This window comes from Lissotriton vulgaris, chromosome 4_1 (assembly GCF_964263255.1).
Source record: "Lissotriton vulgaris chromosome 4_1, aLisVul1.2, whole genome shotgun sequence".
Taxonomy (NCBI): domain Eukaryota; kingdom Metazoa; phylum Chordata; class Amphibia; order Caudata; family Salamandridae; genus Lissotriton; species Lissotriton vulgaris.
The window spans coordinates 634,973,507-634,993,528 of NC_141691.1; the positions used below are offsets into that span (position 1 = coordinate 634,973,507).

Consider the following 20,022-nt stretch of genomic DNA (forward strand, 5'->3'; position numbering starts at 1 on the left):
GACGAGCCCCCATGAGCCAATGCCTCCATTCCAGGAATGCGTCTCGTATGGCCAATAACTCTTTTTCAGCGATCGTGTAGTTCATCTCAGCCTGTTTCAGTTTTCTGGACATATAGGCAATAGGGTGTAGGTGCCCTGTCACGTCATTCCTCTGGGATAGAACTGCTCCCAACGCTACTTCGGATGCGTCCGCTTTCACCAAAAAAGGCAAGTCTGGGTCTGCATGAACAAGAACAGGAGCCGAAGAAAACGCCCTCTTTAATTGCAAGAAAGCGTTCTGTGCTTGGTCGTTCCATTCAAAAGGAGTATTTTTCCTCGTAAGGCGAGTCAACGGGGTAACCATCTCGGAGAAACCCCGAATGAATCTGCGATAAAAATTGGCAAAGCCAAGCAGACTTTGGATATCCTTAATGTTTTCGGGGCGAGGCCAACTCTTCACGGCCTGAACTTTCCTTTCAGCCATCACCTGCCCGGACGGAGTTAACATAACTCCCAAAAATTCTACTGTAGTCACATGGAACTCGCACTTAGTGATTTTACAATACAATCGGTGTGTTTGGAGAGAATGCAGAGTTCTTTTAATGTGTTCCACATGTTCCTCCGTGTTAGAATAAATCGAAATATCATCTATATAGACAACGACGTATTGGTCCAGATGTTCCCTCAATACTTCGTTCAGGAAAAATTGGAATGCGGCTGGGGCATTGCATAGTCCAAAGGGCATTACTAAATATTCATAGAGCCCAAACCGCGTCTTAAATGCAGTTTTCCATTCGTCTCCTTTTTTGATGTGAACAAGGTGGTAGGCGCCCCCTCAAGTCAAGTTTGGTATAAATTTTGGCCTGACGTACTTGTTCCAATAGCACTGGGATCAATGGTAACGGATACTGGTTTCTCACCGTTATTGAGTTGAGGGCCCTATAATCGATGCAACATCGCTTCTCCCCGTTCGCCTTCGGAATGAAGAACAAAGGGGACGCTGCAGGAGATCTCGAGGGTCGAATAAACCCCGCAGCCAGATATTTATCCAAATAGGCACGGAGTAGATCATTTTCGGGCAGTGTAAGTGCATAAATCCTTCCGCTAGGAACCACAGATCCTGGGAGGAGATCGATACGGCAATCCTATTCCCTGTGAGGGGGAAGAATTTCTGCTTGGACATCGCTAAAACCCTCTTCATAGGCTCGGTACACATGAGGCAGCACCGTTTCCTTCTCGGCAGCTGTGGCAATGTAAGAGGAACAAGCAAGGTTTCTTGAAGGATTGCCTGACTGTAATACACAATAGGACAGGCAGTAATCGGATTCAAACCGCACCGTACTGGAAGACCAATGTATAACAGGTTTGTGTGTCTGTAGCCACGGAAGACCCAATATAACACCATACTGGGGGGCTTGAATTATGTTAAAGGACAAAAGTTCTTGATGATAGGATTCATATGTAAGGACATACCCACGAGTATGGTAACGTATGGGTCCAGCTTCAAATTCTTTCCCATCTACAGCATACACGGTTTCTGGTACGCTTTTGGCCACGAGAAGAGCCCCAAGTTTATGTGCCACATCATAATCCATAAAACAGCCCGTGGCTCCTGAATCCACCATGGCACATATCTCATTCTCTACTTCGTTTATGACCATAGTCATGGTAATGAACACATGGTTGTTCACTTGCATGGTACCCGGAGACAATGAAGGAATTATATTTATGCTCGAAGGTTCTCCTTCATCAGCCTTCAAGCTTTGGAGTTTTCTACCTCCTTCTCAGCGATCCTAGCCACGTTTTGTCCAGATCGGAATCTTCCAGGTTTTGGTTTAACCGGACACTCTCGAAGATAGTGTCCCTTTTTTCCACAGTATAGGCACAATCCTTGTTTTCTTCGGTGATCCCGTTCACTAACTGTTAGTGAGGCCCTCCCGGCCCCGATCTCTATGGGTTCTACTGCAGTTGTCGATTTTTCGCCTTGTCCTACTCTTTTATAAGGTTGTAAGGGGCGTTCTTTTTTCTTATGATCTCCTTTCCTATCCCTTAGTCTATGGTCCAACCGTAAGGTGAGTTCGATGAGTGCTGTACTGGTACGTGGTTGAGGATCGATGTGTGCCAACGCATCTTTTAACTCATCATTGAGTCCTTGATAAAAGACGGCAGACTGCTTGGACTCAGGCCAGTCGGTTTCTGCCACCAGCCTACAATAGTGATTGAGATATGATACCAGGTCTAATGATCCCTGCTTTAACTCCAAAAGATCTCTATCCGCAGAGAAAGTTTCCGCTCTCCGATCAAAAGTTTTTTCAAATTCTCTGCGGAACTCATCCCAATCATACAGCAAGGGATCTTCCCTTTTTACTATAGGTACTGCCCACTGTGCTGCATCACCCCCTAAGTAAGAAATTACGAAAGCCACCCTGGCCTGATTGGTGGAAAACATTTTAGGTTTACACATGAAGTGGAGTAGGACTTGAGTCATGAACACCTGCACCTTTTTATTATCCCCAAAATAGCTTTCTGGGGGAGCTAATGGAATCTGAGCAGGCTTCTCCACTACCACTGAAGCCTGAGGCGTTTGTCTCCCACTGGTGTTGAAAGGGTTTCCCTGTAACCTATCTACACGGGCTTGCAACTGTGCTGTTTCTGCTCTGGAGTCGGCTACTTCTTGACGAGAAGGGGCCAACTCGGATTGCACCAACGCCAGGGCGGCCATAACATCATCAAGGGAAGCCATGAGAGGTTATCTTCAGCACAACCAGGAAGTAAATTGATTCTTGTGCCGATTATTCTGTCAGGTTCAGTCCTCTTGCGTCTTCGGAATTGTGCTGAAGATAAATGGGTTCCACCTCCTGACGTCCCCGGTGTCTGGAATATACAGAGCACCAGGATAGTCAAGCGAGGGAGGGAAAGGAAGGGGACAGCGGGGAGGGAGATCTATAACAACAATAACAAATGCACTCAATACACATAATACCAGGATGAATATGTGTCATGTAAATTCGCTTCCTTTACCTCAAATAACAATTTGGTATACTCCCTACCTGAAAAGGAAAATGTAGTGCTTTGTACATAAGAAGAGATAAGGAGACTTCAGGAGATATCAGACCACTAGAAAGAGATAACAATCATTGATTAACATTGTATTCTGAGCGTAAACATATGTTAAAAATGTGCGCCACTACCTACCAACACATCAGGTGTGATATCTTAGGACTGATCCCCTGTAAATCCCCATTAAGTCGCTCTTCTATCGTGAAACAAAAAGAACAGGTTGCGGAGAAAAGAAAAACAGGTAAGCACAGCAAGGTACAGTAAATCCTGTAGCGTCTTCTGTACTTTAGGGGTTATCACATTAACTCAACTCTGAATAGTCTGTGAAGTCCTTCATCCAATATGATACAGTTCTATGGTTTCTTTGAGGGTACAATGTGAATAGCTTGAGCACCAAATGTCAATAATAGTCCCCGCTCACTGCACCCAAAGAATCGTGTTGATCCACACGATATTAGTGCTGTTCTCGTGTTACTCCACACGAAGACAACAATGACTGTCTCCGATCACACAACCTAAAACATAGTTCCGAAATGAGCGCTATTAACCCGAAGGCGCTCACAAACACCATAGACAGAAAGTAACACTGGTTCCAAAGCCAGCAACATATGCAGAGTAGCGCAACACGCCACTCTTGAACAACAACGCGATAGGAGATTTCCCACGCACAACAGCGACCTCGAGGTAACAGGGAGGCAGAGCACAGAATCCACAGGACTTACCCCGATTCAGATGTTCGTGGAGTCACAGCAAAAGCAAGAATAATCGGCAATGCCGGGTCCCGCTGTTCCATACTTATTTCCTGGTCACGTGACAGCGTCACACGTCGCTTACGTCCCGTGCATGATGGGATTTGTAGTTCCATGCCCTGGAACGTAGGTAAACCAATGCAAACAAGGTCAGCGTTACAACAAACCAGTGAATCCTAACACTCCGTTCCTCTGCTGGACTTCGTTATAGCAGTGATATTGTTGGGACTACCTGGTTGGCCCCGCGGGCTATCTCCCTGCAGAGTTTGTGTTTGAGTCCTGTGCCGCCATCTTAGTTGGTGTCGGACTTTCCTTCCAGTGCCATCAGTTCACCATATACCTTCACCTGTGGGGGCAGAAATCTCTTGGGACAGCGGGGGGAAGTGCGGTGTCTTGAGAGGCTGGCTGCTCCGATCTGTTGATTGATGTTATAGGGTTGAGTTAGGGTTAGTAATATCTATGGACAAAGGGGGAAGTGCAGTGTCTTGAGAGGCTCACTGCTCTGATCTGTTGATTGATGTTATAGGGTTGAGTTAGGGTTAGTGATATATGGGGACAAAGGGGGAAGTGCGGTGTCTTGAAAGGCTTGCTGCTCTGATCTGTTGATTGATGGTATAGGGTTAAGTTAGGGTTCAATACAACACAGTTATCAAAGTGGCAATAAAGATGTGAATTTCCAGCCAGGGTGAACATTTTTCTAGAGAGACACCACTATAATAAAACCTCATTGTTAAATAAATGTACCATACAGTGATGATAAAATAGTAAATGCATACACTGACTAATAAAAACAATAATGACAAATAATTCAATGATAATTATATAAAGTGATGAAGACTACATTTTGTGATCAATAGATGATCCCGGCCACCCTATTACGATTCAGGTGGTCGGACCACCACAGCTGCCAGGAAACCGCCATTACCTGGTGGTGTTGTGGCGGTCAGGAGGCCGTATTATGCTTGGCGGGACCGCCATGGTCGAGCCAAGCATTTTACGAGTTTCCTCCATGCTGGAGGTGTTACAGAGGTTCCTCCTCCATAAACACTGTGGTATAGAGAAAACAAAGAGGGCACTGCAAGGATATTCACAATCTTTGAAGCACTCGTGTCTTATACAGCATTTAATACAACATTGTGAGAAAAACAAAAGAATAGTATATTTGGCTTTTGTTTCTTCCTTAATATCACATGGTCTTCCACTCCCTTAAGCCAACGTGTTTCGTCGTGATAGGGTATGACCCTACGACTTCCTCAGGGCTGGAAGTAATACAAATATCAGGGTTCTAGTATAAAATACATGAAAAATAATGTTTTTTCGTGATGCAAGCCAACATCAATCCAAACCCAGTGCAAAAGGGCTAGTCCAAGCAAAATTTCGTGATCCAACATAAGTACAAATGCATAAAATTGACTCAACATAGTCTTAACTAATTGCAAAATATACTGAATGTCTAAACTTCACTTATTATTAACTCTGTTACATGACATACATTATCAAGCTATTCAAAAGGCATGCATAATAAAACAAGAATATTGGCTAATACTCGTATCATAATATGGTACATAATATAATAAAATAACATCTAGTTCCCCATGATGTCGTGTTATGTGAGTCATATCTATACCACTAATCGGACCCTGGTGTTGTGGGCTTGAATAATTTAGTTCAATCTCTGATTGAGATTTGGGGAATTCTGGTGTTTTTCCCTCCTTAGGATGCACTGTAGGACATTTAAAATTGCTTCTTTTTTACTAAAATTGGTGTGAATACTATATGAGCGCCTATATAGCCTATATATCCTCCACACCCGACTTAGGGGCACTGCAAGGCTCCTTGTGCCTCTTCAGCATGTGGATGCACACAGGGGGGAACTGTTTTGCCATTACCACTGCAGTGCCCACTTTCAGGGCAATGTCGTAGGAATATTAAAAAAAGCGCGCCAGAGGAGCCAAGCTCAACATCGTGATGGCCGCACGGTAGCTCGGCTCCGCCGGCCTCCCTGCCCAAACTCGTCTATCCTGCCGCCCATCCTGCCCAAAAACGATAACATTTTATAGATGAAGGTCTGCTGATACTTACCACCCGTCCTGGTGGCTCTGGCGTTCAGTGGGTCCGCAGCGGCGTCCTCCCAGGAAGTGCGGCCTCCGTGAGGTGGAGACCGGGGCCCTGCCTTCAGCGAGTAGCCGGCGAGACGGTGTCGGTGGCGGCCTCGGGTGGAGGATGGAGGCCGGCCGGAAGAGGCCGTTGTGCGAAAAAGCCGGAGGTAACTGAACGCGCCTGGAACTACCGTCCGGTGGTCCAGAGGTGAGGTGCGGCAAGTTGTGTGTGGGGGACGTCGTGTTGGTGGCTCCCCCACTTGTTGCTTTGCCCGGCCATTCCGAACTTCATCGCTCGGTGGCGGAGAGTGGCTCCAGCGGAGCGTTGGCGCCGGCGGGTCCCCCTCTTTTGGTGGCCCTCATTTCTACATCGAGGTTGCTTTTTGGATGCTTGAGGGGGATCCCGCGGGGGCCCTGCTTGTGAGCCCGCCCCAGGAGTTGGTTCCGAAAAGACGGCGCTGTACAAAATGGCGGCTGATGGCGTATGCAGTGGAACGCCCCGGGATGTCGATGCTGTACCTCTGTACTGTGCTGGGGTCTGCACTGGGGAGCGTGAACCCACGATTGGCGACGTCCTACGAGCGCTGAAGATTTGGCAAGTGACCTTGGCCCGGGATTCTTGTGTGCAAGACAGTGTGGTGACCGCCATTGCTCCCGGGCCGTCCCTCAGAGATGCGGATGGGCCTGAGGTGGTTGCTGTTTGTTTCCCGCATTTTGGTGGGGGTAGGGATGTCTTGGTTCGCATGCGGGAAGATTTGCTGGTGATCGTTGACACTGATGTACATGACTGCCGTAAACAGCTTTTGCATTACCGTTGGCGGAGGAGATCCCATGGGTTGCTTCCATTGGCCGTTCAGAGGCTGCTCCACGGCCTTTTCTCTCCGCCTTGTTTTATGCTCGCTACTTCGACATATATCGTGGCGATAGCTAAGAAAGGACTGGGGTGAGCCCGGTTCTTAATCCGGATGACTGCTGTTCAGTGCACGGAGTTATGGACTGCCCTAAATTGAGATAATTTGTCGAATCCTTAATGTGTATGGCTACCTGAAAACATGCCAGTTTCGTTTTGGGCTGCACTAATTGACTGTATGGGCAGGGGGTGGGGGCCGTGCGCCTTGTTACATGGTATCCTCCCCCCTGGTTTTCCTTTTTCCCTTTTTATCTGTTTTCTTTCCCTTTCCCTATATTATCTCATTCTATATTTCAGGTTCATGTTTAGGGCGACAGGCACGCTGCTGGGAGGGGTAGGCCATAGTCTTCTGCAGGGGTGCAGGGTGGGGCGGGTGGATTGGTGTCTATTAGATAGTTACTTGTTTCTATGGCTCTTTTGTGTCCTTTTCTTGGGTTTCCATGACTGTGCGTGATTCCCGCGGGGTGAGTGCCTGGGGGGGGAGGATTGGGTATTCCTATATAACATGGTACTTTCAAGTTCTGCTTATCCTGACTTAGCCGCCCCGCCCCTAAGAATGTTTGCTGTCTGGATTGTTGATCGCCATTATCGCCGTGGGGCGGGTACAGTAACGTGGAGTCCCCTTTTCTAGTATTTTCGTTTTCTTTTACTCTCCGGGTTGGGCTGTATGATGATTGCAACTTTATCCGTCTCACCGATAATTTGACCATCATGTGAGTGATGTTCTGCTTGTCTTTGGGCACATGAGGTTGCGGGTGGACACTGACCGAAGAAGAATTGCAAGTGCATCTATGGCTTGAACGCTTTGGACTATTCTGATGTCAGATTATGGATTCCCTATTATAATGTTGTTGGTTCTGTTCCCCGCCATGTGCACCAGGACGCCTATTATACAGCCGATCCTTTATTCTTTAACATAAAATTAACCTTCTGTGATCCTGTGCCGGGGGGTTACACTCAGTTAGCATTATGGACTCGCAGCATTGTGTAGTATTGCGTAACCACTCCGTACTCTTTATTGATATTGGTGCTTTCCAGTTTGTTCCGTGGCCGGCCTCTGGGTTGTAGGCCCGTATATGTACGCAACCATTTACACAAATAAAGGTTTTCAAAAATTTAAAAAAAAAAAAAAAAAAACCCGCCAGACAAGAGGGAACTCCAAATCTGGCGGGCGGTCTTATCACGGATTTTGTGGTGCGGTAGTGGTGCGGACCCGGCGCCTCACCGCCTAAGTCGCAATAAGGCCCAAAGTGTATTTACAGCCTGTAAGTATAGAGCTGGCATGTTTTTGCATAATGATACAAGGTACAATTAATCCTTACTTACGTAACATTTAAGCAAATTGTTACCACTGACATTATTGTTGTCTAAATAGAATATATTACATTAATAGTTAAGAGGCAGCTTAAAGGAGTGTACTCACAGAGACATTCTAGCTTTCTTATCTCTGCAACTCTCATATGCCATTTTTGTCCCTTTATATACTTCAGTGTCAATAAGATTTGCTCGTTCTTGTTTTGTGATGGTCACAGCTCATGAAATGTATATTATAAATGATGCCACCAGTTGCTATAAGCAATGAGAGCAGAATGTTTTCCTCCGCTATAAAGCTTCTTCATCTTACAGGGGGATACCTGGACGAGCATCGCTCTGGATTTCCTTCCTTCAGTGGGATAGCTCGCCTTACTTGGTTAGTTGACCTGTTTGGAGACCTCACAGTGACCTCGGCCACTAGAGAGAAACAGGAGGAGAATAAGTATTTTAAAATGACTGCAAGTTTTCAGACTGCAAACAAAAGGTTAGTAACATAAAGATGGCAATGAGTTTGTAAAATGGCTGGTGGTTTTTGCTGTTAAAGATAAATGCTAATATATACATAAATGTACAGAACTAAACCGCTGACACTTCATTTGTATTCATAGCAACATTTCCTCTTGAACAATCTTCAGTCTGTAAGGAGGTTAATCTGTTAAACTAGGTGACAGATGATGATGTCTTTCTAAATATAAAACATGAAGAGGTGATGGGTGAAAGTGCAGCCCAATACTGTGTTACCCACTGGGCCCCTCCGTGATTGGGCACAGCATACGCAATTTAGTCTAGGTCCTGCTCCAGTAGGTACAGTATCGGCCAATTACCAGATCATGTCTCCTCTGAACACCAACACAGGTATCCCTAGAATGATTTCAGCCTTGTTTGGCCTCTTTAGTAAGATGCAGTTTGGATCATATAGCTAAGTGAGTGCTGGATCCTGTAGGGCCATACTCTTTGCATTTGCATTTAGGGTGTAACAGACCTGCCAACCTGCAAACATGTGTAATTGTGTGAGAAATGGATGGGACTTTGTGCCAAGCAAAGCCTGAGGCACTTTAAATTCACTGCCCGACCCTCCAACACCTAACAAACAAAGATTTTGGCTGTGTTGCTGATGTTCTGAGTAGATTTCACACACAGTAATGGCCATTGGCTGCACAGAGCCCACAAACAATTGGCTGGAAACCTACAGTCTGCAGGGGGTTTCAACTAATTGTGTACACACAGTGTGACATCAGATCCTCACCGGGGGACCTTGTGAAGGGAGCCGATACCGTGTGACCCATGGTGGCAATGCATGAGTTGAAAGAACTGACATAAAAGCAAAGCAACAGAGGGGATGGGTGTAGTGCTTCTAAAATTCCAGCAGTGTCAGACTTTCAAGATAAAGCCACTGTGGCGCAGCTGGGGTGAAAGGCACTGGGCTAATCACAGATAGACATATGTTCACAAGCTTGTTCGCATGAGTGCGGGCTGCACGTGTATGACTAACATCATGCTCAGTCGAGTAATTGGGCATAGGGAGCTTGTCGCAGAAGGGACTCTGCAAGGGTTGGTTCTGACGTGGGTTTGGCCTTATAGTACTGGGATTCATAGTGTAGGGTTGTTGAACTTACAGGAAAATTTGTAGTATTTAATTGTAATGTTCATATAGATGACTTCCGCCCTAAAGTGCAGTTTCACTCCATCTGGCTCTACACAGTCCAGCAAGGTGTCAAATTGGCGTAAAACATACATGCAGCGCTAGAACTTCCAGTTTCCAACACACTATAACCACTTCTCATGGGACTTCAGGATTTATCATATATTTCTGGCTCTGCTCATAATCAGATTTCAGGCCGTTGTCCCCCCTGTTGGGCCACATTATTCAGCTCCAAAGTAGGGGGAACAAAGGCCTTACCCACACATAAACAGCAATGATCATTGATTGATTCTTTTCCTGGGAGTGGACTGGGGTGTGTGGGAAATCAGCATCTGGTAGTTAGCTTGTCACAATGCACCTGGGCTGGTACAACCCAGGCTCAAGGGGAGGGCTAGACCACTGGAGCCAAAAGTAGGAGCTCGCATTTCAAATTTTGCCTAGAAGGAACAGGAAGTGATGCCATCTAGGGCGTAGCTGTGGCACACAGAGAAGCTCTCTTCAGAAAAAACGTGAAGTTACCATGGCATCTAGAACTTTTCCACCCCCACTTAAAGACCAAAACTCAAAAATACCATGGTGCTGGCTCCTTTATGCGTCCTGAGGCCATTTGGGGGAAAGACCTGGAGTTCACTGGCACCACCCCAGGGGAGACAACTGCTGTGAAAATAGTACTGTTATCTAACTGATGGCCGACTTATTAGGGCTGAGCGGCATTACCTGAAGCAACCCCTTGCTGCAAATGTTGACCTGTCCTGAAGTGCCTAGAAGCCAGCCTGCCTGTTGAGAGAAAAACCCCTGCAGGAGGAGTGACTGTCCAACATGAACGAGGCGCATTGTGACCGGCTGGCCAGCCGGTTTGCAAAAGCAGAAAGCTACGGAGAGCGATCTGTGTGCCCAGGTTTTGGCAAGCCCCAGACCATGCTCCACAATTCCAGTTCGGAATCGTGAAGCTGCTGTGTCGAACATGAGGCTACAGTGTGTTTTGAGGCTTTGTGCGGAAGTATAAAGTTGAAGCAGGACCTTAGCCGCTATGCAGAAGTTGGTAAGATGTTGCAAGGCATGAGCCACTGCACCCAAAATGTCTCACTGTTGTGTGACCTGAGCTTCTGTGCTAAAATTGTGAAAAGTTGGTGTGGCTTCAGCTTCTGCACCTGTCTTGTGAACCAGTGGCGTGAAAAACCCTTGCTCAACCTACAACTGTGGCGTGACCTGAGCCGAGGTCTTCACCCACCTGATAATACTTGTGTGATGCCTTACTTTCTGCAAGAACCTGGCTTGTGCGTGGCTGCACTGATCAAGCCCTGAACAGCCCAGGTGGGGTTGCACAACGCACTACGCACCACTGTGCCATCAACCATTGCTTCCCGAGCAGTTGTCGACAGCCTAGAGCACTACTAAAATAGGAGCTTCAGGGGGAATAACAGGACAACCAGCCCCCCACTCAACATGTATCAAATCAATAAGTGGCTGTCTTTACTCGCATACACAAAGTAATCTTCAATTTATAATGTAAGGAGGGTTTATTTCTTTTTAGACCTCACCTACAATTACTACCATTACTATATGGTTGTTTCGCTCTGGTGTATCTCAATTCAACCTAAAAACTACCCTCGACCATCCACCCATAAACTGAAAAAGTGTGGAAAGGAAAAAAGGCACCTCACGGTTGCAACACCAAGGGGGGACAACTGACTGGTACTCGCCAGCGAACCCCACTTCTCATCATAGGTTACCTTTTTTCCAAAAAGAACGGAAAAATGTGTGTGCAATATAAAGAAGACCTCAACCCAATGAAACAAAAAATCGAGTGAAATTACTTCTGGTTCTAGACTGCCGTGACAAGATCAGGTGGCAGTCACCCTGTGGGTTCGCGATCAGCTGACGCGGTTCCCCCATGTTAAGGTTGCAGGTACGCAATCTTGACGCAACCTGTAGGTTTGATGTGAACCTCCCATGAAAACCTATTTTGGATCCCTAGCCCTGAAGAAGTTGCTTAAAATTGCTACAGCAACGAAACATGTTGGCTAATAACGACTATTATGGTTCCATATGAGCCATTTTTAATGTGAGAAAGCTTACAGCAAGGAATAAAAGTTATTAGAAGCAAGTAAGCTTTACCAATTTTTAATTGGTAAGAATTATCTCTTTATATTCTCACGGGGTCCGGATACATTGGCACTATTTTGGCATATTTGTAGAAAGTAGAATCACATCTTGGTTCTCTTTCATTTTTCGTTTCATTGGGTTGAGGTCTTCTTTATATTGCACACACATTTTTCCTTTCTTTTTGGAAAAAAGGTAACCTATGATGAGAAGGGTTCGCTGGCGAGTACCAGTCAGTTGTCCCCACTTGGTGTTGCAACCGTGAGGTGCCTTTTTTCCTTTCCACACTTTTTCAGTTTATGGGTGGATGGTCGATGGTAGTTTTTAGGTTGAATTGAGATACACCAGAGCGAAATAACCATATAGTAATGGTAGTAATTGTAGGTGAGGTCTAAAAAGAAATAAACCCTCCTTACATTATAAATTGAAGATTACTTTGTGTATCCGAGTAAGGACAGCCACTTATTGATTTGAGACAGCCTAGAGGAGCCACAACCAAAAAGACGGCCAAGAGGAACTGCTGTCTCATGTTCAGCCACAGAAGAGGGGGAGCAGCCAAACTGAGGAAGAGCTAGATGGTCCATGAGATGCCTTGCTTATCCACAGACTCAAAGACTTGTTGATTGAGAAACAATAACTAAAGCCAAATACTGAGTGCCAAAGTATGAGTGTTTTGGGAGTGATATGCGACTGTATGAGTGTTGGGGCATAATCTTGCTACACATTACCCAAGGGATGGATCCATCTGGTACAAAGGGGGGATCAGAGCCATGGTGGGGAGAGGCACCAACGTACTCTAGCAGTATGAACCTAAGATTGCATCATGTGTATACCTTGGTGTATTGCTTAGGACTCATTGCATTAAAATACTTTTCTTCTTGAAAGTCAAGCAATGGGTTGGACAATCCTGTGTTTGTTGAGTGCTGAGTTGGAGCACCCATGTACTATCTCCCTGACAATCCTGTGACTGCTCACCATCACTACCCCTGAGAGTCAAGTTCTGAAAATGTTGTACTTGGCCCGGATTGCTGAGTCATACTAAGATGGACCCCAAGACACCAGAGGCGAACAGCCTCTACCCCCACAATTTAGGCCCACTAGCCCCTTGGCCCCTCGAACTCGGTCTGATATCATTAAATTGAGTTGTGAGCTCAGTTTTTGTAGCTTCCCTCATTTAATTAGTTCCACAACCTGTGGAATGTTGTCAGATGTGTTTACTGGTGTTCAGCATTCTTTGCATGTCTATAAAAAAGGGCTGATCCATTTTGTGTCTGACTCCTGCATAACGAACAGTCTTTGACAGCACTAATGGTATTTTCTTTTTACTTTCAATGTTAACATAATGTCACGGTTGGGCGTAAAAGTATTATTTGCAAAACCGGACCGTTTGTGAGCAAGGCTTGGAGAAAGTTGAAACACATCACTTACACCTGGTTATAGATTAAAGGTGATTTCACGCACTTAGGAGAATACCAGCGCCAGCTCTATTCAGATGGCAGGGTCTGTGAATATGTATATATACCACAACTACAGCACCTGTATTGCTTAGCAATGTACCTCATCTTTTAATTTTTGTCACTACTTCCTGTATACTACCTAAAATTAAATGAATATGTGTAATGGACTGATACTATAACTCAATATAAACAAAATATAAATTGGATACGTAAATACACAGTGCAGCTCTCTTGGATTATTTCTTTTCCTTCACTCGTTGTTATTACAGACAATAGAGACTGATGTTTCTTAGCCACTACATTTAGAAAAATATATTTATTTGTTTAAGAATAAACCCAATTTGAGCGTTTTGTTGGTGAGATTTGATAACCGGGTTCTATAATCAGACCCTCCAGGATTTTGCGATTTCGCCGCGAAATCCGCACTTTTGTAAAAATCGCAGCATTTTTACACCTGGAATGTGCGGGGACTGGGTGATAAGGTAAAGAGAGGCCTAGTCCTGCAGTACCTGAAACATTGCGCACCCGCGGTGGCTCTCTTACAAGAGACCCACTTGACGGGATCATCATGCAGGGTCATGGATAGATGGGGCTACAAAATGGTGGCACACTCTGAGTTCTTCCAGGTGAGTATCGATAGAGGGGCACCCGGGGTTAGCCGAGACATCTGTTGAGTACTGTCAATATGAGTCTGTGTTGGGATGTTAAACATTTTTTGTTATTGGCCACCTCTTATCTCTTATCCGTCAGGAACTATTTTAGGTCCTCCTTTGGTAAACTGCATAAATCCACTTTGGTGGATCGGACCACCTGCCAACCAGGTCTCCTGGAAGCAAATTATCTCATTTTCCTAAATCTTTTGTGTGGCAAGCCGCGCCTGAATCTGGTTGGGCTGCATCTGCAACCAGGGACTTTCTCAAATGCTGTGGGGCCTAAGTCTTCCGCGCCCAGAGCTGCGGCCTCGGCAAACCGCCGCCGGACACCCGGCCTTACTGGAACCACTGTCCGCAGGTGTGAGGGCGATGGCAGAATATGCCTGATATGGCGGGCTCCATTGTCGGCTAGACACCTGCTGCCTGTCATCTCACGACTCAATGGAGCCTGGAAGGGGTGAGAGATGAATGGCAATGGATGGGCAGCAAGGCACGGGGGCAGGGCGGCGTGAGGTTGGCGTTTTCAGCAGCTTCTGTAGCTCCTGCAGCTCGCATGCATGTAGCTCCTCCTCCTAAGCTGTGTGTCTTCCATCCAACTGGTAAGGCTTCGGTTTGCAATTCACATAAGGTACTCATTCCATTCCAATTATAATCAACAGGAGCTAGTTCCTCCTTCTGCAGCACAAAGATAATCCCTGATGCATACTCTCAATTCGATGTCTGTTTCTCTTTCTTTATAGTGTGCAATGTTTTAGTTGTTTACTTTCACATTCAGAAGTTGCTTTAATATATGAAAGTATGGGTTGTCTCAACGCATCAAGATATATTTTAAATACAGGCACATTGGATATGGAAGGTGAGGGGGTAACATGGCCAACTAGAGCATGGGCGTTATCTCACTAAAATGCTAGGTGTAGTGGAAGGGACCTCACAGGAAATGACATCACATCAGGGCCTATTTCAAGGTGGAACACTCTGCTAAAACAGTTGCCATTTTTTTAAAGCTGAAAATGAATGATTATGAGTAAAATATGGTGCTGCAAAAATGCAGCTAAATTTCCATATTTTTGCCGCTAAATTTCCATATTTGTGTCGCTAAATTTGCTAATCCATGCCGCTATATCCTGGGGGTCTGTATAATAGAGAGAAAGAAAAGCCCTTTCTTTTTTAGGTCTGGCCAAGAAACCATTTTAGCTTTGACCCCAGCCTCGCATAACAAAATAATTTGGATCCGCCCTCTTCAATCATTGGTGTTTTAGGTTGTCATTCACATTTTGCCCACCTCTGCATACGGTATGGATCAAGGAATAAGTCCACTTCAACCATACCCTATCTTGCAGTTCGCCTCATCCTATGTTCATATCCACCTAAAAAGTTATTTTCATTGCCAGGGCTGGTGGGCCAATACTTTACTTTATCAACGTTTTTTTCCATTCTTTAGCCTTTTTTGTCATCCATATGTGTTTACTCCATGATTCATATTACAGCAAGTCAAAGCCAATAGTACTTTTTCCTTTTAAAAATAAGAATCATATTTCCCTGTGATGTGCATTAAAACTAAAAAAGATTTCTATATGTTGACACCTGCCTGCTAGTTAGCACATATAGGGCCCGATGTAGGTAAAATTGATTTACCGATTTTTAATTACCGAATTTTACCGATTCGGTAATTGAAATCGGTAAATCAATGTGGTGGACATGTAGGTATTTCCAGATGTGGAAATACCGATTCTGTAACATTCTGTATTTACCGATTCTGTAAATACAGAATCAGTATTTCCCATTGATTCCTATGGGCTTCAAAGCCCATAGGAATCAATGGGAAATACCGATTCTGTATTTACAGAATCGGTAAATACCGAATTTTGCAAGGGTGCAGGGGGTGTCACGTTGACACCCTCTGGCACCCCACAAATAGGCATGTGCGCCATTTGGCACACAGTCTGTCACATGGCTAGGTGTGCATGCACACATGTGTATGCACACCTGAAATCGGTATTTTACCACACAATAGGATTGTGTGGTAAAATACCGATTTTGTAGGGCCTTTGGGACTCAGAAGAGTCCCACCTACATCTGAGATTTACCGAATCGGTAAAAATACCGATTCGGTATTTTACAGAATCGGTAACTTTACCGATTCGGTAAAGTTACCGATTCTGTAAAATTGTGCCCCTACATGCCAAATCATGTATACCGGTCGGTAACGGCCGAAAATACTGATTTTCAGCCGTTACCGACCGACCTACATCTGGCCCATACTGTTTTATTAGTACTATCCGCAATACTGAATTTGTTTTTAATTTAAGAATGTCCATTGCAAATATACAGTCACCATGTTTAGGCTGCAAAATTGGTTACTTGTCTTTTTTTATTTTTGTGCCATTTGATTTCAATGCAAATTGGTAACTATCTCACCAGCTTGCCAAGATCACATCTATTTCCTTTATCAGTGCTAGCTAGTAATGATTATTTAAAACAGTTATCCGGGGGGCGTGGCTACGATGGCGGAGTGAGCAGACGTGCTCTGTCGGAGCTCCCGCCGCTGGCCGCTAAACTTTAGCCTTTTTTCAGCAAACGCCCTGAACCGAGCACTTCCCCCGGCGGGCCTGAGGCCGGCATTGCTGCGGGGGGGTGCGAGACGGTTGTGGTGCCGGTTCCCGGCGTGGAGCCCCGGCTGGACCCGGCCAGGAGACTTGGCGGCGCTGAGGGCCTGAGAGGAGCGTAGCAGGACAGCGAGCCCGCGGGGGGCGGAGCTTCTGCGCCGAGCCGAGCGTGCCTGTGCCCGGCGGCGACTGTGACGGCGAGCCCGGCCCGTGCTGTTGAGCGCGAGGCCCCCGTGGTCACCTGTCGGGGGCTTCTGCGGGCTCGCCGTGCTGACCTGCTGCTCGACGGAGCACCTTGCTGGTGGGGCTCAACGGCGGACCCGGCCTGGGGTCGAGCGAGGGAGCCCGGATCAAGGAGGTGAGGAGCGGCGGTGGACGAGGCCCCCCCACCCCCCCCGGCCCTGCGGACCTCCCGTCCACGAGGGACCACCGGGAGACAGCAGAATCTGGCTGGCGCCCCCACAGGCAAGTCCACTAGCAGGGCAGCGAGGCGGCAGCCCAGATCGGCCGAGACTGCGATCCGCATGCACTGGGCCTGACTGCGTGGCCCCCCACCGCCGCCGGTCCCCGCCTGCAGCACTGCTGCCCCGATCCCTGGCTGAACCTGCGCACCTCGACAGTCGGCGGGGGAGGTGGTAGCCTGTCGGCCCGAGGGGCACGGAGAGGATCCACTGGGGCCCACGCACATGGAGGGAAGGCGCTGGAACTCTTGCCCTGCCAGTCGTGGTGGCGCTGACGCTGGGGACACCTGCACCGACGGCCGCGCGCTCCCAACCGCGGCCCCCACGGAGGAGAGCGGGCCCCCTTGCTGTGAAGAGGCCCCTGCGGACCAGCTGCGCTCTCACCCTCTGGGCAGTGCGGCGCGGTGTGCCGCGGGCGCCATCTTGGGCGGCTTCCCGCCCGGCCTGGCCGGCGCTTCCCGCCTCACAGTTGGACCCGGCGCCCCTGCGCCCACCACGCGGCCCCCGCCGTGCCCTGCGACCCTACATTGCTCCCCGGGGGGGCAGAAGACTGGGAGGAACGCGGAGGCGCCACCTACGTAGCATTGGTTGACCCGGGCCCGGAGCGGCGCCCAGAAGGCCTAGGGCTCGATCTGCAGCCGGCAGACTCGGCTGGGGGCGCTGGGGCGACATGTCCTGCGGGAGGTCCAAAAAAGACCGTACCATTAAGGATCTCTTCACCCCCCCTGCCATGGGGAAGCGGAATGGCCCCGTGGGATCCAACCCCCGGGGAGACACGGACAAGAAGACGGTGGCCTCGTCGCCCCCTGTAGGAGCGGACCCCGAGGCTCCAGTCACGCGGTCCTTTCTGGAGTCCCTGTTCACTGGCCTGAGGGAAGACATCCACGCCCTCAAGAAGGAGCTCCAGGACGAGATCAAAGAGGTCCGCCGCGACACCGATGCCATAGGGGAGAGAGTGGCAGACCTGGAAACGAGGAGCGACACACGGGACGCCGAAATAGAGGCCCTAAGACAGGAGCTGGCCCGCATCCACGACCAACAGGTGGACCTCCAGACGCACGCCGAGGATCTGGAGAACCGCTCCCGGCGGCATAACATCAGGATCCGAGGAGTGAAATTGTCCCCGGACACGGAGGACCTCTTTCGGTTCACACAGGGTCTCTTCAACCACATCTTGGGCCGTCAGGCGGACGCCCCCCTGCGACTGGACAGGGCCCACCGGACGGGCCCGCCGAGGGCCGACGCGACGCACCCGCCGGACATCCTGGTGTGCGTGCAGGACTTCAGGACAAAAGAGGAGATCCTAAGCAAGGCACGCCACATGGAGAGAATCACCTTTGGCGACCATTCCCCGACGTTATACCAGGACCTGGCTGCACTTACCCTGGAGAAACGGCGCACCTTTCGGCCAGTGACGGCGGAACTGAGACAGCGCAACATTTCCTACAGCTGGGGGCACCCCTTACGCCTGGTGTTTCGGCTTGGCAATGTCCTCCATCAGCCGCGCACCCTCCGGGACGCCTGCCGAGTGCTGGGCGTGGATGAACCGGTGGTCGACGACGGGTCACCGGGAGGCAAGTCTACTAACGAGGTGGCCCCAGGTCGCTGGCAGCCGCAGCGGCGCAGACACAGGCCGAGACGCCCCGCGGCCACAGAGATAGAGGAGGGGCAGAGGGCTGCGGTGGAGACCGTGGCGCAAGGCCTAGCACCCGCGAACAATGGCTGACTGCTGGGAGAGCGACGCATTAGCTCCACAAGACATGGTTGGTTCGGGCTAATCTGGTCCGGCGGCGGGGGCGCGTGCAGAGCGCTCCTTGGCCTTCCCTGATGGTGACTCTGACTCTTCATCTGCGGCGGAACACTTCGAGTGGGCCGACCTGCTCGCGACGTCGCCACTGCTCCCATTCTACGGACTTACCTTACCACGGGTCCAGCGGCCACGTGCCTGGACCTGGGACAATGTTGGACCACATTTCTTTGTCAGTTGGGGAGAAGAGTTGGGTGGGGATCCGGGTACGGGGAGTTGGACGGGAAGAGTTTGCACCGAGGGAGGGGGGGATCCGGGCGGGGAAGTTGCTCCGGTTGAGCAGGGACAGGGGGGGGCAGTCGGGGTTGGGGGGGAGTTGGGGGAAGAGGGGGGTGGGGCGGGGGGGCTCTCCTTGTCCAGGGGGTTCGGACGACACGGGAGGTACTGACGAGGCTCCCAACACAATGTCTTCCACGACCCGCTGGCCCACAGCCACGGCCTCCGGGTGGGTTTGGCGTCTTACTTACGATCCCAGACATGTCACGACACCTAACAGTGCTCACGCTTAATGTGCGGGGTCTCAACAGTCCGAACAAACGCAGGGCGATACTATCCTGTCTCGAGCGCTCCAAGGCGGATATCTGCCTACTTCAAGAAACACACCTTGTGCGCAGCGACCAGCATAGACACAAATCCCGCGCTTTTCCATGGCAGTTCTTCTCCTCCTCCCTGAAGAAGTCTGCGGGGGTGGCGATCCTAGTGGCTAGGTCCTTTGAGGGGAAGGTCCTCCAGAAAGAGGCCGAAATTAAAGGGCGGCTTCTACTCTATAGCTTCCAGATCGCGGGCCACACCTTGCTGGTGGGCTCTGTTTACGGCCCAAACGAGGGGCAGGAAAAGTTCCTACATACAGCTCTAGAGACCGCTACATCCACTACACACACTCACTTGCTGCTGGGGGGGGACCTCAACATCGTATTTCATAACACGGCGGACCGCTCAGGCCAAAGATCCGGGCAGGTAGGGGCGCTCACTGCGGCGGGACATGCGCACTTAGCAGACTTGGGCCTCACCGATTTATGGCGACACACACACCCCCTAACCACTGCCTATACGTACTTCTCGGCGGCACACAAGACGTATGCGAGACTGGACTATTTTCTGGGCTCCTCTCAACTGGCGATACAGGTTGAGGGAGTGGAGATACTGCCAGTCGCGCTATCGGACCACTCCCCGGTGGTGGCG

At 48.8% G+C, this 20,022-nt stretch overlaps 1 protein-coding gene across 5 annotated transcripts in view; it reads left to right on the plus strand.

The window, feature by feature from the left end:
• The window catches only part of BLVRA (biliverdin reductase A), a 274,998-nt gene that overhangs the window by 243,722 nt on the left and 11,254 nt on the right, over nt 1-20,022 (plus strand). For all 5 annotated transcript variants that reach the window (XM_086964880.1, XM_086964878.1, XM_086964877.1 and 2 more), the window contains one exon: nt 8,424-8,595. In XM_086964880.1, the coding sequence (XP_086821006.1) occupies nt 8,424-8,595 (172 nt within the window). The remainder of the gene's footprint in view (nt 1-8,423; nt 8,596-20,022) is intronic.